Source organism: Ambystoma mexicanum, chromosome 9 (assembly GCF_040938575.1).
Source record: "Ambystoma mexicanum isolate Mex_15411 chromosome 9, UKY_AmexF1_1, whole genome shotgun sequence".
Classification (NCBI taxonomy): Eukaryota; Metazoa; Chordata; class Amphibia; order Caudata; family Ambystomatidae; genus Ambystoma; species Ambystoma mexicanum.
Genome location: NC_090931.1, coordinates 93,896,242 through 93,910,445, shown reverse-complemented (window position 1 = coordinate 93,910,445; position 14,204 = coordinate 93,896,242). Strand labels below are relative to the sequence as shown.

At 45.8% G+C, this 14,204-nt stretch overlaps 1 protein-coding gene across 1 annotated transcript in view; it reads left to right on the top strand.

Annotated features, from left to right (window-relative positions):
• Positions 1 to 12,191: 12,191 nt before the first annotated feature.
• Positions 12,192 to 14,204, top strand: part of LOC138487698 (nicotinamide N-methyltransferase-like) — a 144,359-nt gene continuing 142,346 nt past the window's right edge. The window contains exon 1 of the mRNA XM_069614224.1: positions 12,192 to 12,413. Within this exon, the coding sequence (XP_069470325.1) occupies positions 12,266 to 12,413 (148 nt within the window). The 5' untranslated portion in view covers positions 12,192 to 12,265. The remainder of the gene's footprint in view (positions 12,414 to 14,204) is intronic.

Below are 14,204 nucleotides of genomic sequence, written 5' to 3'. Positions count from 1 at the left end.
GTCAAACTTATACTTTCACCAAAAATCCTCCTACGGTGTTTAGGGTCTTAAAAATCAAAAAGGGACCCCAGCGCTCTGTACTGGAAGGTACATTGTGCACTGATAAAATGTTACTAACAAATAGTAACAAAGTGAAAGACTGAGGGAAACAAAGTCTCCCGGTTCTGACAGTCTGAAGGGCATGTCAGTTTCCCCATAAGAAAATTAGCAAAAGCCCAGCGGAGTGCAGCAGAAGGCTGGTAACCACTGGCACAAGTCAGCTAGGATGGACAGACAAAAGCAAAAAGTTGGGGTGTTCACAACTGGAGGGAAAATGACCCATAAATTGAAATCTTCCCTAACAAGTTGCAATGTCAGGCTGTTGCAGACCCGTTCCTGCTGCTGATTTAAAATATGCATCTCACACATGACATGGTTATGTCAGCGTTGGGGTGCAGTGAGACAGTGGCATATACATGTACTTGTGTCGACAGCTGCCTGGCTAAATGTACAGTGTTCTATGACAGGCAAATATGGGGATTTAATTTGTCTGCAGCACGTGCTCTCAGGAGCACCCCATTATACCTTGCCAGGTTGGGCTCTTGTCCACCAGAGAGATGTCCTCTCTAGCATGAGCATCCAACCCCCTTCCATGCTATCATCATGCATCCCATATTTTGCCCACCCGAAAGATGTAATGATTTTCATAGCATCCCACACCTTCCAGGAAGGTGAATGATAGCTTCCCTACCTAATACACGAGCCATGTCAACTGCAGGTCAACAACCTAATATTGTATTATTATTTATTTATAGACATCACAGGGAGATCAATACATTTTCTGGCACAAAAATGCTTACCGACATATTAAATCTTGGATTTAGAGCGGAGGACAGGTGTCCTTTACAATGGAGATTGAAGAGCAGATGATGTCGGGGGAGCAGTATGATGCTGGAAATGCATCGGAGGGACAGGGCCTCCGTATCCTTGTCCTTTACTCCCTTTTATCGTGTGTTCTGTCGTGTTGTCCGTGCAGGAGTTCATGTGGGACTCCTGGCGGTGCAGCTCTCTCTTTTGGTTTGGTGTACAGACCGATGGGATACCCTTATGGCACCCATGGGTGGGGGTATAACCCTGTGCCCCTAGTGTATGCTTTTGGGCACCTGTGTGTGGCCCACAGAGAAGGGTATGGGCTGGTGGCAGCTCCATGCTGAATTTGGCAGGTGCTCTGAGTATCCTCCATTTTGGTATACCCAGGCCCTGCCATTGGAATCAGTTGATTCCTGATAGGAAACAAGATGGCCCCTGTGGCCTCTTGCTTTCTATTGACTGTTACCATGTTTTCCCAAAGTCCTGGGAAGCCATGACCCTGTCCCTTCCCCCTGACTGACTGTTGGGTGGAAGTTCCATATATGGTGTTGTTGTGAAGTCCAGGCCAGACCAGCTGGAGCCTTCCCAGTGACTGTATGTTGTGGGTACACCCTGTGGGTGGGACCTGGGTGAACGGAGTGTGTGACAAATACGCATTCTGTGTTGTGGATGTCTAGTCCCTGGTTTTTGACACAATGACTGAGACAGCCCTGCCCGAAACTTGTATGAATGCAGTGTGGAGTGTTGAATAGCTGGGTACTTGTCCCAATACACATAAATTGTTCTGTGTGTCTGGAGAGAAGTGAATGGCCTGAATGCACTATGCACCTGATTGGCTGCCTGCCTGCATGAATGTGCTTCTGACCAATTGGTTGCCCGTATGTGACCCAGCAGAATGAATGGGAGATCAACTAGTATATCTGGGGGCCTCTCACTGCTAGAATTTGTGTTCAGAAGCTGAAGAGAAACTGGAGTTGAAACTGAAGCTTAACCTTGAAGCCCTGCTGGAAGAGAAGAATTGCTGTTGCCCTTCTTCATCAATTTGAAAGCTGCTGTGTCCCCAAGGACTGACCCAGAGAGGACCTGGTAAGGCGCCCTCTTCCCAAGCTACCAGGGACAATCGTGCATGCCTCTTCCTTGCAGGACGTTTACTCTTCCCCATCGACGAGCACATCTAGGAACAAAGATGCCACTTCACCGCCGTAGTTCACCCTGTTCTTCGCTGAACGTTCGACGACCCGTGACTCCTGCCTTAAAGGGAGGGTACTCAAGAAGGGCTATCGATTCCCCTACGAGAAACTCTACAACACCAGGTACTTTGGGGTTGCTGAACTATTGGAAAGATTCCTGTGAACAATATATGGACTGGGCTTGTGATATATCTTTATTTTACAGGCTGCCCAGGTGGGGGGATCTCCACACAGAACTGAGTCTAAGTAAAAGGGGCCAGCATTCTGCCTATTGTGCTAACCAACTGCGTTCCTCTTATATCTATAATTGGTTCGCTTTACGAAATGATTTGTGTGACATTTAACCGTACAGTTGATGCACTTTAAAGAGATTGAATAGTAATTGTGGTACCACGTAGAACTGTATAGATTTGCCATTATAGATAACCGAGTACAAAGTGAGTTATCATGATATTATACATAACCTTGAATATTAATTATATAAAGACTGTGTTTTAACTAATACAATGTGCGAACATTCCTTTGTGGGGGCTTTGGGACTACACTGTACTTAAGAACCAGCCTGCATCACCTCCTGAGAAGCTAGGCCTTGATTGCTCGACCACGTACCAATAATAGAGAATCTTGGCTGGGGTCCTCTGTTCCTCTTCTCTACCATATAGAGAGCAGAAGTACAGACACCCCCTCCAGTCTTTACAGTCTTCAGTAGTGCCAATACAACCCTTCTCAACTGGGGCTGTCATACATCAAATGGGGATCCTGTCTTGGGTTTAAAGAGAGCCTGCATGTAAATCAATGTCGGTCACAACCAAAAATCACTGGACAATTGGTAGGTCTGTTGTACTGTTCACTCAGTAGCCTGTCAGGAATTGAGGGCAGCAGGGATGACGGATATGCAGGTGTCTGGGGGCTTGCCCCCTTCCAGTGTCACTGCCCTAGCACCTGGACAGTGGCGCCCCTAGTGAAATTCATGAATTGATTTCCTGGAGAGTAGGCTACTAAATGAACTCCAGATATGTTAAATTGTGTCAGAATTAACATGTCTTTCTCATTATGGCATCTTCTTCTCAAGCTGCTCTCACAGATAAAACACAACTGACTTCCATCTCCGGAAGTCTGACTCCTTGTTTGTCACATGTGTCTACATAATAAAGGGGAAAGACCGACATCAGCATGGTTTCCCCTCTCTGGGTATTAGACCAAGGGGATGGCTGCAGCTTGGGTGGACCTACAGGGTGTATCCTTCAAGGACATATGCAATGCAGTCACATGGGCTACTCAGCATTCCTTCCTCCGCCACTTTGAGGGGACCTTGGGAGGTTCCATGTCGGCTCACTTTGCATCCAGCGTTCTTTCTTCTGCCACCTCGCAATTTGCAACTCAATAAATTCTGGTTTATGCCATTTTTTTCTGTGCCCTTAAGTGCTTTGTGGGTCCATGTATAGGTAAGAATAATTGCTATGGCTTCCTTAGTAGTTCATTAGATGTGATTAAAGAGGGCAGGCGGTAATGGTAGCTTGAGAATGTCTCATCACAGTCCTTTCATTAAATCATCTTCTCCCAGTCCATGTCCATCGCCTTCCTAGTTAAGGGGGGAAACAAGAAGAGGCTGGCCTTTATACTCTCCCAAGGAAGCCGGGCAAGGCTCATAATGTTGTGGACAACTGTCATTTAGGTGTCTTTCTTTCAGAAGTACAGACACCCCCTCCAGTCTTTACAGTCTTCAGTAGTGGCAATACAACCCTTCTCAACTGGGGCTGTCATACATCAAATGGGGATCCTGTCTAGGGTTTAAAGAGAGCCTGTATGTAAATCAATGTGGGTCACAACCACAAATCACTGGTCAATTGGTAGGTCTGTTGTACTGTTCACTCAGTAGCCTGTCAGCACAGACAAGGAAGTGAGGGCAGCAGGGCTGACGGATATGCAGGGGTCTGCGGGCTCAAATAGCCTTCATTATTAAGGATAGTGATGAGACATGCATAATAGGAGAGATGCGAATTGCCAATTAACATGCTATCACTGAGGCATTTGAGCTCCATTGGGTAGTACCTGAAAATGTGGGCATTAAGAGGCATTAACTCACATGTGATGACTTTACTCTGGAATTATGAGGTTGTGCTTCACATTCCTGTGAGCCATTAACTGGGATTGTATTGCAATACTAGGGCATCCACGACTGCACCTGACATGATGGCAGCACCTGCTATTAACCTTCCATATGGCCACTCCACCAGGCACATACAAGGCATTAACTGGCATCAGATGGTATGTCTGAGAAATTTGAGCATCCTCTTGGCATGTGATGGTAGTACCTGGATATACAAGGCATGTGTGGTAATCACAGGCATAGGTAGTACCTCGATAAACAAGGCATGTTTGGTAATCACAGGCTTAGGTAGTACCTGGATATACAAGGCATGTGTGGTAATCACAGGCATAACATCATAATATTGCCATATAGGAAGAAGCACTTGGCATAATAAAGCACCTCGGAATGTAGTACCTGAAAATGTGGGCATCAACAGGCATGAACACACATGGGATGACTTAACTGCGGCATACGAGGCTGCACTTCGCATACGATGACAGCATCTGCACCTGTGAGGCAGTGCCCTATGTCTGGGACTACACAATGCATAATATATTAACTTGCATTCTGTTGCAGTACTAGGACTGTGGGATGTTTTTACCCATGCATCCAAGCCCTACCATAAAACTGTGCATTACTGGCATTGAAAACATCATGATGGCCAGAACTCCCCAGAGAGTGCACAGGGAAAACATGGAGAATAGGCTGCCACCCATTTTTGCCTATGTTGTGAGCCCAGGAGGGCACTGCCTAAAACCACCTTTGGGCTAAACACACAGTAGCCTGAAACCATTGGGAATGGCAATGCTGATTGCCAAAAGCAACCAGAACTGTGGGGAATTCATTTTCTTAATGTCAAAAATGGATGCAATATTGGTGCTCACCACTATCAGAAAGCCGGCGTTTTAAAACCACCAGACTTTTGTGTAAAACTGAACAAATGAACCCAAACCAGGCCAGGGAAAGACTTGCTAAGAGGTGGATACAATGTAAAACTATATTCTGAAATGACTTGAAGGAAGTAATTATTTAATGTATATATAAAAAATAGCTGGGGATGTCAGCATCTTAAGTGAATTTGGGTTTAAAGCAACTAAAATCGAAATGTTTAGAATAAATGAGTGACCTACTTGTGAGTGTCACATAGGTTGCAATTGTTTAAATGTCATAGTTAGAACTTAGAATCAGCATTCCAGCTGCATGTGCAAAAATTCTAAGTTGGATTTGAATGTAGAAAACTGGGAACTAAAGTGACATTTAGCTGAATTCTGCCCGACAACTACCCCCGACAGGAGTTGAACTGGCTCAACAACTCTTCCCAGGCCTGGCTGCATTCTGCTGCCCCTGCCAAAAGGAGATGACACCTCTCTGATTGGATTAGGGGAGGAGCACCTGGGGACCTCAGGAAACTAAACAAAGCACTGTCCCTGGCTCAGGCAAATGTTATGTTGGGAGGGGTCGTAAAATGGCTTCCTCTTGGGAGAAACTGGGAGGGGCAGTGCCTGTGAGAGCAAGCTGAGCTTGGGGGAAGTGGATAAACCAGAAATTCCACCATGTGCTTTGGAAAACCACACCCCTTTGGGACCAGAGCATGATTTTAAAAAGATGGATCTTCAAGTGCGGACTTGTAAAAATTATATAAATAACATCATCATTCTTGTGATTTTTCTGTGCACATTTTAAGAGGTGTTAGGACCCTGTGGTATGTTCTTGGGGATAGTAAAAAAAAAAGGTTGTTACTCCAAATGTATGCATGTTAAAAATCTGACACTTTATCATCTGAAACCCATATCCCTGGTGCACATTTATGGAAAATCTGGAAAGGTTTAGAGGTTGTGATCTGGATGAAAAGGGGAGAACTCTGTCATAAGTGGACACGACATCGTACAAAGACAGGGATCGGATGGTTTGGTGCTACAGAAAATATGTTAACTGGACCTATAATATTAGAAAAAAGGTACATAGATAAATATGTATTTGGGTCAGAAATAGATTTGTGTGCAATTTGACAAGGGGAGGTTCCTCTGACCATAAAACCTACAGCATCACTCTGACACTCCATTTCTTTCCCCCAATCAAGGGAGAGAGAAACGCTTGGCCAATGATAAGTGAGAGGGGCAGGCTTAGCTAGGCCCAAGCACACACCCATTTTCAAAACACATAAAAGGAACACTGGAACCCAGGTAGGGACATTCACTTTCCACTTTCTTGCAGGACGCTTTGCGGGGAGACTTCAGACTTCACATCCAGAGATCCAGACTTCAAATCCATCAATCTCCAGAGACCAGAAATTAACTCCAGAATTTGTCGCAGAGAGGCCTGAATCCACAAGCTGAATCCTCTTCAGCAGGCCTCAAAACCAACCAAACTATTCAACAGCCGGGCGAGCTGTTTGAAATCTTTGCCAAGAACTTTTGCAAGAACCTGTAGCAGTATCCAGAAAGCAGTGCTGTATCCGGAACCAGTGAGAACCAGAGACCAGATCGCTGTGAAGAACCGCTAGCAGAAGTCCAGCCAATCCTGACCCGATCGGTGACGAAGTCTCATTCCTGTCCAAAATCTAGTGTGAGTACCCAGCTAGCACTGTGCCAAAACCAATCTCTTAGTTTAAAATAATCTAATCCAAACTATTTTAGCCTATTAGAACTGCCTCCTAAAATCTTGTAATTCTGTCATTTTTAAAACTGAAAACTGTCATCTGTCATTCTGAGCTTTAAAATTTCAAATCCGAAAAACTACCTTTACTAAATCGGCCGTATCTCCGGAACCATTTGTGCTAGGAGCAGGTTTTAACTGTCATCTTAAAGCTAAGATTCTAAGCTTTCCAAAGAGCCTAGAACCGACTTCCTTATAGTGCCTCCGTAATTGCGCTCGACGCACGTGACTAAATTTGCCACGATTTGACATTTTGCTTAATTTCAGCCACGTGTAAAAATATGTGTCCTTGCTTTCCTTGCTGAAATTCGTGTGCAACCTGACAATCATTTATAGAGCATTGCTAAAGTGATCCTGAATTAATTTAAGTATCTCTCACTCACCCTGAACCTCCTATAGGGAATTAAAAGCCTTTTTAGCATATTTTTCACTTAATTGCAACCACATCGAAGTATCTTGCCTGTGTTTAAAACTCCTACCTGTTTTCATCTAAGCTTGCTAGGGGGGAACTGAATTATATTTGATTGCATTCCTGAGAACTGTGTGCTTTCCTCCAATCTATTTACCTTGCATAGGGGGGGGGGTGAATTGTCAAAGAAAAGTGATTAAATTGTCTTTTGTTGAAGTCACATCAGGTTTATTTTCTGTACTGCACTTCCATTCATCATTGAATTGTCCTTGAAGCCATAAAAGCATTCTCAGCTACTTTATCCTCTCTATATCACTTCTAAGCCAACAAAAAGAGTGTACCACTGAAACATTATCCATTGTTGATCACTATCATCTTCACAAGTGTGCTATCAAACATTAATTTATTATAAAAGTGTGATATATATATATATATATATATATTGTTTAATTTTCAAATAAACCTTTTAATTTGCAAAACAAACCTACTTCTTGGTTCAGTGGGGTCAGGGGGATTCTAAGAGAGGGGTGTTACATAAGGGTTGTCATCCAGAGTAAACGAACTGGACATAAAAATATATCAATAAGGGTTTCCCTCAGCATCCCAGACTACGCATTGACTTAGCTGTAGTGTTGAATTGAATCCGCTTACAGGACACCCATACTGCACTTGCCATATGATGGCAGCCCCTGAACTTCTAGGTATTAATCTTACATATGGTGGCAATAACAGCCATATGAGGCGTTAACTATCACCAGCTAGCACTATGTTGTAATCTAGTTGCATTTCGACTAGGCTGTATATGAGTGAGGGCTGCAGCTATGGTGGAAAGTTGGTGTAGATGGAAAATTCCTAGCTGTGGATTCTAGAGAAAGTGGTTGATGAGAGCTTGCTGATATGGGGGCTGGTGGATGTCTTTCTCCTATACTTAGTACTTCTCTTAATACATATATACTCATTAAGCTGTGAACATATGAACTGCAGTAAAGAACTAATCAACAGCTTGTGTCCGGCTCATCACTTTGTCAGCAGACGCATCATTGACGACGAGGATCTAAACAGTCCATAATTGATATTGATATTTTTATTTCTATTTCTATCGTGCTCGTACACAAGTGTTTCAGAGCGCGACAAGGCAAGGGAGGAGAACAGGGGAGAACAAAACAGCGATCTTACTAGGCCCAAAGATATTGAGAATGCGCAAGTGCATGGTAGAGGGGGAGGGGAAAAGTGCATGGAAGTGGGGAGAAGTGGAAAGTGCGAAGCAGAGGTGAAACAGGTAAATAACAATAAATAAATAATAAAGGCAACAAACAGTGGTAGTGCAGACAGCAATGTTCAAGTTCTAGGTTTAAGGCAGCAGACAGGGTAGGTCTGATAAGTGCAGGAAGAAAAGGGGGGGCTGTATGGGTACAGATACAGACCCCAGTGCAAGGGGTGGCCCAGAGGCAGTGCGGATGTCTGGCAGGGTAGCAGGTACCTGGACCCGGAGGACAGAGAGTGGCCAGGTGCATGGTGCCAAGAGAGAACAGATCAGCAGGGGAGAGGGGGAGCGAAGGCAGAAGAAAAGAGGAAGGTCTTGAGGTGCTTCCAGAACCGGAGATAGTTCTCCTCAGGTTTTAGAGTGTCATAAGAGGAGAGACAGAAGTATAGAAGTGTCAGGGGAGAACATGAAGGCGTCTTGCGAGGTGCTGAGGAAAAAAAATATTCAGCAGGAATAAGAAGGCGGCGCTGGAAAGAGTTGGCGCTGAAGACAGCAGTCATCCACCAGTCCCCGGGCTCCTAAGGTGAGCGCCCAAACCCCAAAAAGGTCCCGTTCCTTATAAAGTTGGGACATTAGTAAAAAGGGCAACGGCTGGGGGTTCCTAAGGTGAGAGTACCTTCAGCCTGCAGATAAGAGGAATGCCCTAGGCGATATAAGGAGCATAGGGGGCAGGACTGAGAGAGGCTTGGAGGTAACGCACGGAGTGCCTACATTGGGGAATGGCGAGTGAGCCAGGGGTCAGTGATCCAGGAATAGCTGTGATCTTTGAAGTGTTGGACATTGCAAGTAATAAAGGGCAGTTGGCAAGGTTTTATAAATAACGCAACATTGCAGTAAAGGAGCGCTGGGCTGTGCCGCCGTTTTTCATGGAGGAAGGGAGAATGGTAAATGGGTCGGAGAAGAGGAGAAGTAGAGAGTACCTTTTTCCCCACCAAGGAAGTGCCTAGGCAGAGGCCTGCTCGACGGTTGTGGGTGCCTCGATCCTGTGCCCAGGGCTTGGCAGCTGAGGAGATGGTGAGCAGAGGTCTGTATGAAGAGCCCGCTGAGCGAACTGTTGGGCCTGGCCGTGGCCTGGAGCTACTGTTCGGAGAAGTGCAGGAGTCGGTGATTATCCGTGAAATGGTGACGTCATGGACCTATGAGGAGGTGTGGGGCTGGTGCGCCGGCAGGTCATGTCCTGCGCACATCACCGTAGAGGTTATGCCAGCCCATGGAACTATGTCTGGTCATGGAGAAAGAGCTTCCTGCACGGCACTGCAGGGGAAGGTGCAACATTAGAGCTGACAAAGAAGAGCAACAAGCTGCTACAAACGGAATGAATTCTTGGATAAAGTTTTGGGGAAATTCTGAGATCCTGCTGTGACACTGACTAAAAAAAGATGTACAGCCCTGACGGAGTGGAGTGCTTTATCCGTAGGATGAACATTTTTTTTGGTTTGATGGTTGATGTGTTGGGAAACTTCAGGGATCCACATGAGTTATAAGGAACTAACAGTTAGAAGAGTTACCTGTGATGTGAGGCCTGCGTTTGGAGTAAATGTTGTGCAACCTGCTTGAGTGTAGGTTGTGTGGTTATGTGTGTTGTGGACTCTGTTTTTAGGTATGAATTTCAAATGGAAAATATATGTTTCAGGTTCCTCAAGCAATTTATGGACTATTGAGTGATGTGAGAGGTGCAGCATATTGTTTTTTTTTCTTTTTCTTGCAGGATCTGCAAGAAATATATGGACTTTTTAGATGTTAAGGAACTGTTTGGAATTTCCTCCTTTTGGGTTTTTGTGCAATCCAGGATGGCGGGTGGATCCTATGTTATTGCAAGGGGGTTAAGGAAGTAGAGGATGCGGAGCATGTAGGCCGATTTAGGGTCCTCAGTGTGTGTGTGCTGCTTTGTGTTACAGGATGGCCGGGTTGGGTCCTGAGTGATTGTTTGAGTGCAGCGTAATTGAGGATGGCCGGGTGATGTAAACAAGGCAGCTTCCACAGAAGCAGGAACGACAGAAGGTAAGTTTACATGTAGGTTTATTATCCAGTTATTAAGTAGAGAAAGCATTGGGACATCCATCCAGCCCAGCACATTAGGTCCAACTGACACCCGTAGAACCCAGCACTCCAAACATCCACCAACACTCCAACACTCCACATTCTGTGTCAGTGACATCACCACACCATCATACAACACATAGCACATAATCAGGCCTCAACACAGATTATGACACTGGGTTGGGTCCTGAGTGATTTTTGTAGTGAAGCGTAATTGGGAATGGCCGGGTGGGTCCCGAGTGTGTCACTGAGGTGTTGTATGGTGGTGCAGCGTATTTAATGTTGAGTAGTGTTGTGCTGCTGTCTTGTAGTGTGGTACAGGCAGGTGATACGGGTATTAGAGTCTATGGGCCTCATTACATGGATGGCGGTAATGGTTAACGGCCACCGTTAATGGTAACGGTGACCGTTAACCATTACCGCCTTACTACGAGGTCCCTTAGCGGGTTGGTGCTTTAACGCCTGCTTTTTGCAGGCGTTAAAAACCAACCCGCTAAGGGACCTCGGAGCTAATTACGGCACCGCAAAATTGCGGTGCCGTAATTAGCGCCTTCCCCATTCCCATAGAGCCCTATGGGGCAGAAATGGGAATGGGGAAGGGCAATGGCGGAAGGGGGATTTACCGCCCCTCCAACCTTGGAATGAGGCAGTAAATCCCCTTTCCGCCAAGGCGGTGCCGGTATTTTACCGGCATGAGCCATGGCGCTAATAGCGCCATGGCTCACTGCCTACCGTGTAATGAGGCCCTATGTGATTTGGTGGATGGTTGGTGTGGTGATGAGGCTGTAGTGAGTAATTGATGTGGTGATGGGGCTGGTCTCCTTGCAGTGTTTTCCAGCTGCAGGGCCGGCATGCTGGATTGAGTATGGTATGGTGTGGAAGTGTGCATAGTACGGTGTGGAAGGGTGCACAGTTGTTTTGCAGCATAGTGGGGATGTTTATGTTACTATAGGTAATTGGATGTCTTGCTCATCACTTCATCAGCAGACGTATGACACGACTAAAGATACTGAGACGTATGATGGCAGCACCTAAACATGCTGATTTTAACCTTCCATATGGCCACTCCATCAGGAACATATAAGGCATCAACTCACATGGGATGACCTAACTGGGGCATACGAGGCTGCACTTCACCTACTATGACAGCAGCTGCACCTGTGTATGGGACCACACAATGCATAAGACATTAACTGGCATTGTGTGGCAATACCAGGGCACCCAAGACTGCACTTGCCATATGATGGCAGCCCCTGGACTTCTAGGTATTAATCTTACTTATGGTGGCAATAACAGCCAAAGGAGGCATTAACTATCACCAGCCAGCACTACCAAAGAAACCGCGACATATGATGGCAGCGCCTGAACACGCCGGTGTTCAGCGTACATAGGGTCGCAACACCAGGCTTTTGAGGCATTCGTTGGCATTGGATGGCATTACTGGGGCACGTGACGCTCTGCTCTTGGGATGTGGTGGCGCGCCCAGCTGTGCCCTTCAGAGAGAGAGATGCACTGTGCTTAATGGAAAGTCCAAGTGAAAAGTTTCGAGGACTCGCGTTCAGGGCGTGGGCCGAGTGAAAGCTGAACTTGAAGTCTACCTGCTGCCGCGGGCAACAAAGAGACAACTGGCTGGACGTGTTTTTTTTCTGTGAAAACTCACAGGGGTGTTGGGTTGCTCCATAAAGCACGTGGCGTCTGTTCATTTCCAAACAGATCCGCGACACGGAAGCGCCCATTTCTTCTACCTGTGATCACACTAAAGGAAAATGGCGTCAAACAGCAATGACATTTACCATCGGGACTTCGACCCAAAAGACTACATGGACACCTACTTCAATACATCCTCGGGTGTTTTCAGCGACGACAAGTACCTCAAATTCATACTCACACATCTGCACAACACCTTCTCTTCGGGTGAGTAAGGCCATGACGTCCGCTGTGATACCGTGTGTTGGGCAATGCCGTCTACATGGACTGGCCTGCAAGGGGTTTTCAGAGCTCGCGGGGTGCGTTCCTTCGTAAATGTCAGAAGTTGGATATGAAAATAGCATGAACAAGGGGCAGAAATACTAACGGGGCCTTTTACTTTTCACATGCCATGCTGTGTGGTCATGGATGTGGCTCACCTGTGAAGGTCTATGCATACTAAACTCGTGGGACACGTATCCATGCCTGCATGTAAAACACGGTACTAATAGCTTATTTCTAATTTACTTCAGTAGAATACATTTAAACCTGGTAAAAACATACTCAGAATTTAATATAAAAACATGCATTCTTCGGCAAAAGATCCGAGCGCGATTAATGTCATTATTGCATATTCCAAAGATGGCGCACTACCTCCATGTACGTCTTCCTCGTCACACATTCCTTACCATATAGTAATGACTGTGACGAGGAAGAGTTGGGCTCGGATAAATGAAGATTACCGGTATTTAATCGTGCTGTTTCCTCCTGGTCCGTCTTCCTTATCAAAGTCAGTTTTCTAACATGTCAACGACTTTGACGAGGAAGACTTGAACACAGAGTAATGAAGGTTTCCGCGAAGTAATCGGACCATTACTCAGCACTGGGAATGCGCCTCCTTTGCAGGGAATGCTGCCTTCCCCCTTTTCCGCCCTGTCCTACTCTTACAGAAGTCCTGCTTCCAGACTTGCCCATCCCCCACCTGCAGTAGCTCCTCTCTTTTCCTCCTGCCTCCTCTCCCTATTTTCCTGCTGTTGCTTGGAAGCAGATTAGTTGTGCATGTTGTGCTGCTTAACAAACCCACATTAATAGGTACATATTTTAGAAATAATGCCTACAATGTCCCGAGGTCCGAGAATTCCCAATATTCCCTCTATGAAACAAATGCTCGTTTTGATGCTAGGCTTCAGGGCCGGTTCAAAGACACTCAGGGGCCCCAGGCAGGGTACCAGGACATAGTGGACCCTTGCTGACAGTTTCTAAGGTTTCAAAACCTTATGAAAAAAAAAACGATGTCATACTTTATTAAAAACGAGCATTGAAAACGACAATAGTTTTAGCGTTTACTGCAGTTTGAGTTTTGGATTTATAGGCACCAGGGCGCAAGGAGGATAGAGCAACGTTTCAAAAAGGGGATGCGATAAGGGGTGCGCTGTGAAATAGAATGACAAGGGGAATAGAGCAAGAGAGGAAGCCATCGATAATGAGTAAGAGGAAATATGAGTGAGAAAGGGCGAGTGACAGGCTAACAAATAAAGTGAGCGTGTGAGAGGAAGGATGAGAGGGGATAGGAAGAGAGTGTAAGGTGGGTGGTGCAATTAAGGGTGTATATGGGGTGGGTGGGGTAGCGTGCGTAGTGGGGTAGAGAGAAGGGGTTCTATGTTCTTTCATCGACAGTCATTTTTAGGCCTAATTTTTTTACTAGTACGCAATTCCGAAAAAAGGTCATTGAAATGTTTGTTTTGGGGGGGGGATTTCCCCCCCAAAACCTCCTTCCCCCACCTATTTTCAACTATTCCCGACCCCACAACCCCTCCGCCCTTTCGCACCCACCCCCCCCAATTTCGATGACCTTTTTCGTAATTCTGTACTCGTAAAAAAGGCAGTTGTAAAAATGACTGTTGATGAAACGACAGTATACCAGAGAAAATGGATAGAGTTGAGTAGAGAAAGAGGGCGCAGGATGGGTGGGCGTCGAGGGTGATGAGTGTGATCACTTATGAGTACTCGTGTGTAGTT